The sequence below is a fragment of the Elaeis guineensis genome, chromosome 14, assembly GCF_000442705.2.
Source record: "Elaeis guineensis isolate ETL-2024a chromosome 14, EG11, whole genome shotgun sequence".
Classification (NCBI taxonomy): domain Eukaryota; kingdom Viridiplantae; phylum Streptophyta; class Magnoliopsida; order Arecales; family Arecaceae; genus Elaeis; species Elaeis guineensis.
In genome coordinates, this window is record NC_026006.2 from 57,854,322 (window position 1) to 57,862,923 (window position 8,602).

Below are 8,602 nucleotides of genomic sequence, written 5' to 3' on the forward strand. Positions count from 1 at the left end.
CCCAACACCAACAACATAGTATTAGTACTCTCATTTAAGTTTCAAATACATGATATGAAGTGATCGTTCCATAAAACAAGCCAAACTTTAAGTTGCCGAACTTCCAATACAACAAGCCAACTTCAAGGAGTAGCTGCAAAAGATTAAGAACAAAAGTACCAATAAAATAAGATACTTAAGTTATAAAATATAAATTTATCTCAACAATAAGATGTACAGAGATTTATTCATATTATTTTAAAAATTATTATTTGTCAAGTCATTATGCGTATTATCATTTTGATCATGATGTGAATAACCATCTTTATTTTCATGTGGAGTTTGGCTTGGAGCACTACCAGCATCAGATGTCTATACAAGTTAAGTAACCAAATTAAATTATGATAATATAATAATAAATGTAAAATAAAATTATATATGTAATTAGAATAGATAAGGCAGGTAAGAGGGTGTGAAAATTCAAACCAAGTATTATTCAATCTATATGCTCTTCCTCCCCGAGCAGTTTGAACAGTACTTATTGTATACTTTAAAAATATAGTAAATTATAAAATATTAACATTATTTAGTAAATAAATAGTATCCAATCCAAGCCACTTATTAAAACACTTTATCACTGCTATTTGTAGGCCGGAAGAACCAGACTGCAAGTCCATATTTAAAGATAATGTGTTGGGCTAAACAAGATCATTGTATGGCTGTCACATAGATAAAAGTACAAATAATCATTTCTTAAATATGACAATGACATTTACCAGTAAAAGCATCTTTGCATGTCTATTGTAACAGATTGAGACATTTCAACTAGATTTAAGTTGTTTTGGCACTTTCTAATGTTGGGCATTCATAATTGTCTCAGAAAAATCAAAGACTAAGCTACCACCTGTATCAGCTTCATACCACCAGGAACATATCTTATGGCCCATATACCAAGCCTCATGAATGGAACTAAATTGTACCTCATTACAGATTTGTCGTTATGCTAACTCTATCAACTCGGCCACTTGTGGGTTTACTTGTGCTTGAGATTGAAAAACATCAATCAAGCTGGCAACAAGCCCCTTCAATCCACTTCACTCCCTAAGTGTTGAACTATATTTCTTAAATGAGTTGACTCTCTCTCTTGCTCAACTGATGTGGATGAAGTAGCTTTTGAACAAGAGGAAACTTTCTCTACACAATGAATCCTTCCTCTTTTTTTTGGCCCTTTGACATGGGAGTACACATCATTGTTCCAATACCTTTGTCCTTCGGTACTTTCTGAACCACTTACTTCTTGCATTCCTTCTTTCATTAGCTCCTGAAAATATTTTGTAAGTTAGAAATTTTAGTCACTTTAGTAAAATAATAAATATATAAAGTATTAATTTACTCTCCATACATAAATTTCAGCCATCTTGTCGTTCACATAGCTACCATCTTTTTTTGTACGAGTTTCTATATACAACTTTGCATGAGAAGGTCGCACACCATTGTTTGCCTTGGTCTATAAATGGCAAAACAATATTTAAAAAAATAGCAATTCTGTTAGTGGAAAAATGATACTATACAAACAATATGATAAAATTACAACAACCAATTGAATAGAATTTGAAGATACCTTCTCATCAATAACCCTTGCAAAGCTCTTACTACCAGTGCAATGAGGGTCATCATACTTAGCTCTATTCTTTTTGTTGGTCTCACTGAGATGCTATTGCCCAAGCATTTTGAAATTTTTTTTTTATTTTTTAAAAAAATAAAAGAAAATAGTATTGATATGTTAGAGCAGACCATACCATAGATTTTTCTGTTAACCACATGTCAATTCTTCTCCTCCATTGATTTTCATCACAACATTCAAGAACAGCTACTTTCATCTTCTCAGCAAATAAGTCAACATTAAAATGCTTAGACTTTAGATTATTCTTCCAATGCCTCCACATAGCTCCTATTTTTTCCAGCAGAAACTTCCTTGTGGCATCCATGTATTCAGGTAAAAATATAAATACATCCAACACTTAGAAACTGACTTTTAGAAAAGTTTGTATACATCAAAATAAAATGTATTTAAGATGAAAAATATTTACTATACCTCTAGTTCAGCTATCATCTTTTTCTAGAAGTTTGATGGTACATGATGCCAAGAGTCATGATCGATTGGAGCATTATCAAATTGTCTTACTATTGATCCTATATAATTTGACAAATTAGTAGCTTCCACCCTGATTGGTTGTCTAAGTTCATTTAGGTTAACAACAACACACTCTCCCTCATTTAGATCGCATAACTCAGACATATGTGTGTATCCTCTCCTTCTAGACTGGCTAGTCGAACCTATTAATACATATACATAATTAAATAAAATATATAATATGTAAAAAAAATGATCCCTCAAAATTAATAATTATCATATGCACCGTCCTTTATTTGCTTATTAGTGATCTATTTATGCAATTCATTCGAAAAGGTTTACATATGTATACCTAGTTGACTTTCACTGGCAGCTAAGAGAGTTGGGCTGTTGGCTCTTGGGCAACTGATTCAACTTCCTCACAATTTTGGGCTTAAAGTGGCTGTTCTTGTTGATTATGTGATGGAGGCTCATCTTAATTCTGACTTTGAGAATTTTCTGTACCACTAATTTTGACAATTGTCCTCTTGCATTTTGCCATTATTAATATAATCTGAAGGCAAAAAATAGAATTCATATATCTGAATGTTAGCTAACAAAAAAAACTTGTATCTCCCCAACCATTTGAAGATTACATGCTATTTAATTTTTTGAATCTTAAAAAGATAACAAGACACATATCAATTATACGAAGAAAAAAAAAGCACCAAGGACACGATTACACTGTCATTTATTGCAATTATATTCAACAGTATTATGCATTAAAATAAGAAACTACATTGATAGAAGAAAATTGAAAATAAGAAACTACAAGCCTGTGGGTGTTCTCTCTTGATCAAAACATATCCTCAAACTCTAAATCTTCATCATGTTGGTGCGCTTTTTGAACAACCACTTCTTCAAATAGCTTTTTACTTAATCAAATCTGAAGGTTGAAGCTGATCCTCATACATTTGTTGTCACAGATGGTCACTAACAATATAGTGCGCATCTCTCAAATCATAATTGTCTCTAACTTTAATTGGCTGAACAATAACCCAATCTTTATATCTAGGAGTACCAACATAGAACACCTTCTTTGCATGAGATGTAAATATGAAAGGGTCATCAAGCACATCTTCACCAGTATGTGCTAAGTAGAAAAAATTTACAATAGTACAATCAAATTTTTTCTTCTTGCATCCTCTATTGATATCAACCCAATCACACTTGAACAAGTCAACCTTGATTTTGCGATGATAATTTAATTGAATAGAGCATGGCTAAATATGGATTTAAACCAATATATTATGAGACAGAACATTATGAGGTAAATAGATGGTGTTTATATGTTCAAATTATAAATTATAAAGGAGCGTATAAAACTAACTCGTTTATGAAACCACTCAAAAAAATTTTGACTACGAATTTTTTCAATCTCATAAGGAATTAAACATCGTGGACGATGTGATGCCTTGATATGCATCTTATGTTGCCTGAAAAAACATATTCACATGGTTATTAATGAGATGAGTGATAGTTTGGTAGACTTGCCAACTCAATAACCAACTTAATAAAAAAATTTCTTTACTCTTGAAATGGGATAATTGTATCATAGTTAAATAAGATATATCTGTGCGCTTGCATCAACTTTTTCTCATCAAGATGGACCCTTGACACTCAACTTCGTTTTCCTGGCCTCCATGACTTTTGCTGCTTCCTTCGTAAAAGTGTTCTTGGCCTAAACATTTTTGAATCGGCATCAAGTTGGTCTTCACCATCATCTCCTACAAATTGGTCTTCACCATCATCTCCTACAAGTAGGTCTTCACTATTATCATTCCTTCATAGCCGATTGAACTTTATTTCAATCCCACTTAAGTATCGTGAGTAGAATGTTATACATTCATTTGCTAGATATGCTTTTGCTATTGAGTCCTCTGGATAAGCTCTATTGCGCACATATGTCTTAAGCTGACCAAGAAGCCTAAATAAAAAAATTAAAAAAAATGATAATATAAATTAATCATCAAAAAATATTATAACATACAGTGAATCAAACTTTAGCTATAACATATCCAGAATTGTACCTCTCAATAGGATACATCCATCTATAATGAACTGGACCAGCCACTTTAGCCTCATTCGCTAGATGAACTACTAAGTGAACCATAACTGTAAAATAGGATGGTGGAAAAATCTTCTCCATTTGGTAAAAGGTAAGAGCAACTTAAGATTGAAGCCGCTCAAGATTATCTACATCCAGAACCTTGCTACAAAATTCTTTGAAAAAATTGCACAGATCAATAACAGCTAAAGAAACATGGTCAGGAAAAGATCCAGAGATAGCAATTGGAAGGATTTCTTCAATCAGGATATGACAGTCATACAACTTAAGGCCAATAAGCTTGTGTTGTCTCAACTGCGCACACCTAGAAATGTTAGATGAATACTCATGGAAGTTTCAATTCCTTAATCCCTTTGCAAATCATCCCTTTTCTTTGCATTCATCTGGTAGTAAGCCTTAGGCATAAACTTTGAATCAGTATTATCAAGATGAGATCTCAAATACAATTTACTTCTTAAGCCCATCTCTTGAAGATCAGGACGTGCTTGGGGATTATCCTTTGTTTTATCCTTTTAGTATCACAAACGTTCTTCTCAATATACATCACATCTAAGTTATGATGCAATAAAAGATGCTCCCAATAAGAGAGAGTAAAAAAGATACTTTTCTTCTTCCAAAGTAGAAGCTCATCCCCATGCATACTACTCCCACCACTCAAGTCATTTGCCACAACTTCTTGTTGTCTCAATACTTCAGTCCCTGAAAGCCTAGTTGGTGCACATCTAAATTCTAGAGTTGCATCAAAAGAGTTAGACTTAAAATGGTACTTGTGGTTGGGCTCTAAGAAATGTCGATGGCATATGTAGCACATTTTCTTCCCCTTTGACAACCACATAGAACTTGTTTCAGGCCCACATATAGGGCAAGCAAATTTACCTTTAGTGCTCCATCTAGATAAATCAACATAAGCTGGAAAGTCACTAATTGTCCATAACAATGCAGCTCGCAAGATAAAAATTTTATTTTTTAAGACATCATAAACTTGAATGCCATTAGATCAAAGAGTTTGCAACTCCTCAATAAGTGGCTGCAAGTAAACATTTAGGTTGTTACCTGATGAGTTGGGCCCAGGAATTATCAATGAAACCATTAGAGAGGTTTGCTTCATGCAGTGCCAAGGGGATAGATTGTAAGGCATTAGTATCACAGGCCAAGTGCTATGAACTATATTCATAGTTCTGAATGGATTAAATCCATTGCATGCTAACCCAAGACAAACATGTCGTGGATCGGATGAAAAGCCAAGATCAAGAGAATTTAATTTTTTCTAAGCTTCAGAGTCTGCAGGATGTCTCAAAAGGCCATTTTTAGTGCGACCCTCTTCATGCCATCTCATTAATGAGGCAGTTTCAGAATTACGAAAAAATCTCTCTAATCTAAGTATCAGAGAAAACCATCGCAAGATTTTAGCAGCTATCTTCTTTCTTCTTTCTGATGAATATTGGGGATCATCGTCGTCATTTGTGGGAGCAAGTTTCCACCTAGATGAACCACAATGGCTACAAGTATCCTCCTTTGCTTTGTCCTTCCAAAATAACGTGCATCCTTTTGGACAAGCATGAATTTTTTCATATTACAGACTTAATGCTCCAATTAGCTTCTCCGTCTCATAAAAAGATTTGGGTATAGTATTTTTCATAGGATATGACTCCTTCAACAACTTTAACATGTTGAATGCATTGTTGTTCCAACCCCCAAGACATTTTATGTGGTAGAGGATAATAAGATAAGCTAGTTTTGAGTACTTTGTGCAATCAGGATACAATGGTTGTTTAGAATCCTCCACCATGTCATTGTATGTATGCCCTCTTTGGGGAGAATTAATGTCGAGGCGCTGGTCATCATACCCCCCAGCAGGTTCATCAACATTCATGTCAGTTCTGCAGTCATCTCTAGCATTGTTGGATACATGTGGCATGCAAATTTCATATAGTAAGCCTTCCATATTATGTGCAGTTTGAAACTCTTGCTCACAAGTTTGACTATTAGACCTCGAAGCATGATAGGATTCCCCGTGAAAAATCCATTGGGTATATCCTTTAAGGAAGCCATGAATAACACAATGTACGTCTCTTTTAGAAAGCCAACAGGTGTTGACACATTTCACACAAGGATAGCAAACTTTTCTTTCTTTAGCGGATCTAGGAAATGCAAAATCCAGAAGCTGTATAACTCCTGTGATATAAGCTTGACTTCGCCTTGATGAGAGATTTATCCAGCTCTTATCCATTACACTATATCAAACTTCCAACGGCAGTAGATCAAAGAAACAAAAGTAAAAAAATAAAAACACTTGAGATTCATAGAAAAAAGACATTTCTATCGAGTGAAAGGAATTTACAATAAGGTACCTTTAACAAGATGCAGAACTAATTAACATGATAGAAAAAAAAAATGAAGTAATTATCTTTTAAAGCTATTACGCCTGTTACAACCCCATGGTAGTTGATTCCATAGTTTGAAACTCATCCAACACAGGCCCTAAGCTTTTGTGGCAGGTTATTTCCATTGCTTTCAGTACAAACTAAAGAAATTATGTGAGAGATTAACCTAAGTCATCACTGGTGTGCAGCTACTAAACCTTTCTATCCATACCATGCCAAATCATTGCTATGTTCCAGCAAATTAACAGAGGACGGTCCCAATTTGACAATTCTTTAGTTATACTCTAACAACCTCCTGGATAGGAACAGAAAATTAGGATTACAAGTCAAATGCCATAATTTACAAGGCCATATTGATCAAAACAATATTGAAACTTCAGCTACTCTTTAAGTTACATAGAACCTAACCTAGTGTTTTTCCTCAGAACAAGGCAGAGTTTTCTTAAGAAAAGTATTCATGGGTATGGGTGGATCTCCTAATTCTTCAGAGCAAGGCGCCATTTATTCCATCTAACTTTTTCAATTCTGGCTTATACCATCTTAAGGCAACCAAATAGAGTGCACACTAATATAATGACCAAGACACAAATAAAGAAAAAGGAATAGTTATCACAAGTTTTACTGTCTCAAAACCAAATAGGGTTTAAAATATGTATCAATGATTTAAGAGACACCAAGGTTCAATGCTCCAAATGCAAATATGTTGGTCATTATCACTGCCTCAGGAATTAGCATGACAAGCAAAACATATCTCATTGGGGTTCATCCTCGTACTTAACAGAATAAACTGAGGAACAGGATTTCTAGTGTCGTTTACTGAGATATGCATGTATCTTATTTTAAAACCAATGTTACAACATGCTTCAGCCTTATCCTACCACATTATTCCAGCTTTGAAAAGCATGAGCATAAAAAGGCAGACTCAGCATATATTAGAATCATGTAGGCATACATCACTTGTCCACATGATGCACAAATGAAATTACAAAAAATTGCAAACTACAACAAGAGAGAGTCATTTATCCTTGGCAAATTTGGAACTAAATAAAAAATCTAGAGGATATCAAGATCTCTGTTCACTGATTTAAATTTGATTTTATAATGTTGACAACAATGACAAAATAATAACAGCACAAAACAGAAGATAAAACATAAGCAGTGACACAGAGGCTGCAAATCTACTGCCAACGTATAGGTAGAACCATCTAAAATAGAGAAAAAGAAGTAGTTTTGGAACAAACAATATGACTGGAGAATAAAGGAAGATCAGATAACTTGAATCTACAAAAGCTCAAAGTCATCATTCAGGAAAGAAGCACGTAAAAGATATTTAAATTACTAATCATATCTTACCTAAGAAATCGGCCTAATTACTGATACCCAATGACTCAATGAACCAACGAAAACCAACGACAAAAAAATCTAGAATAGAAATATGGGGGGAAACAAAACGGAGAGAAGGGGCATTTGGTCGTCAGATAGATTGCGATGACGGCATGCTGGCAATAGCCATCGGCATTTGGGATGCAAGAAGCGTGATCGCAGACCAGAGTCCCAAGTTTCTGATTCCGCTGGGACGTCGGGTTTCTAGGCGAGAGAGAGGAGGGCGGCGGTCGTCAACGGATTTGGGGATCCTCCGATCGAGAGCGCGAGGGAGATGACCAGCACTCGGAAAAGAAATCCCAGATGGAAGGAGAAGGAAGCGGGAAAAAATCGCATGGTAGGAAGAGGAAAGGGTGTGAAAAAAAAATCCCACGGAAAAGGAAGGGACGCGCGCGGATGTCTTGGCTGGGATAGTCTGACCTATGGTGACAATAAATCAAAACCGTCACCAAAAGTCTAACCTACAGTGACATCTATCCAAAAGCGTCACCAATACTGTAACCTATGGTGACAGAAATTTAAAGGCATCACCAAAAGTGTGATTTATGGTAACACCTAGGGATGCAGTAAAAATCAATCTTTTGCCGACACTTTATAGAAAGTATCACCAAAGGG

General features: G+C 34.9%; 1 protein-coding gene across 4 annotated transcripts; it reads right to left on the minus strand.

The window, feature by feature from the left end:
- Nucleotides 1–638: 638 nt before the first annotated feature.
- Nucleotides 639–8,371, minus strand: LOC105057486 (uncharacterized). Of its 4 annotated transcripts, XM_073248944.1 has the most exons (5): nucleotides 2,075–2,437; nucleotides 1,779–1,953; nucleotides 1,601–1,693; nucleotides 1,382–1,486; nucleotides 639–1,300 (listed from the first exon to the last, which is right to left on the minus strand). In XM_073248944.1, the coding sequence occupies exons 2-5, from the start codon at nucleotides 1,923–1,925 to the stop codon at nucleotides 1,064–1,066; spliced, it is 582 nt and encodes a 193-aa protein (XP_073105045.1). In that variant the 5' UTR covers nucleotides 1,926–1,953; nucleotides 2,075–2,437; the 3' UTR covers nucleotides 639–1,063. The 4 variants fall into 4 exon arrangements, 2 of the variants coding, with proteins under 2 accessions (XP_073105045.1, XP_073105044.1); XM_073248943.1 differs by having other exon boundaries at nucleotides 1,779–2,437; XR_012136991.1 differs by lacking the exons at nucleotides 1,601–1,693; nucleotides 1,779–1,953; nucleotides 2,075–2,437 and adding an exon at nucleotides 2,466–8,371.
- Nucleotides 8,372–8,602: the final 231 nt, after the last annotated feature.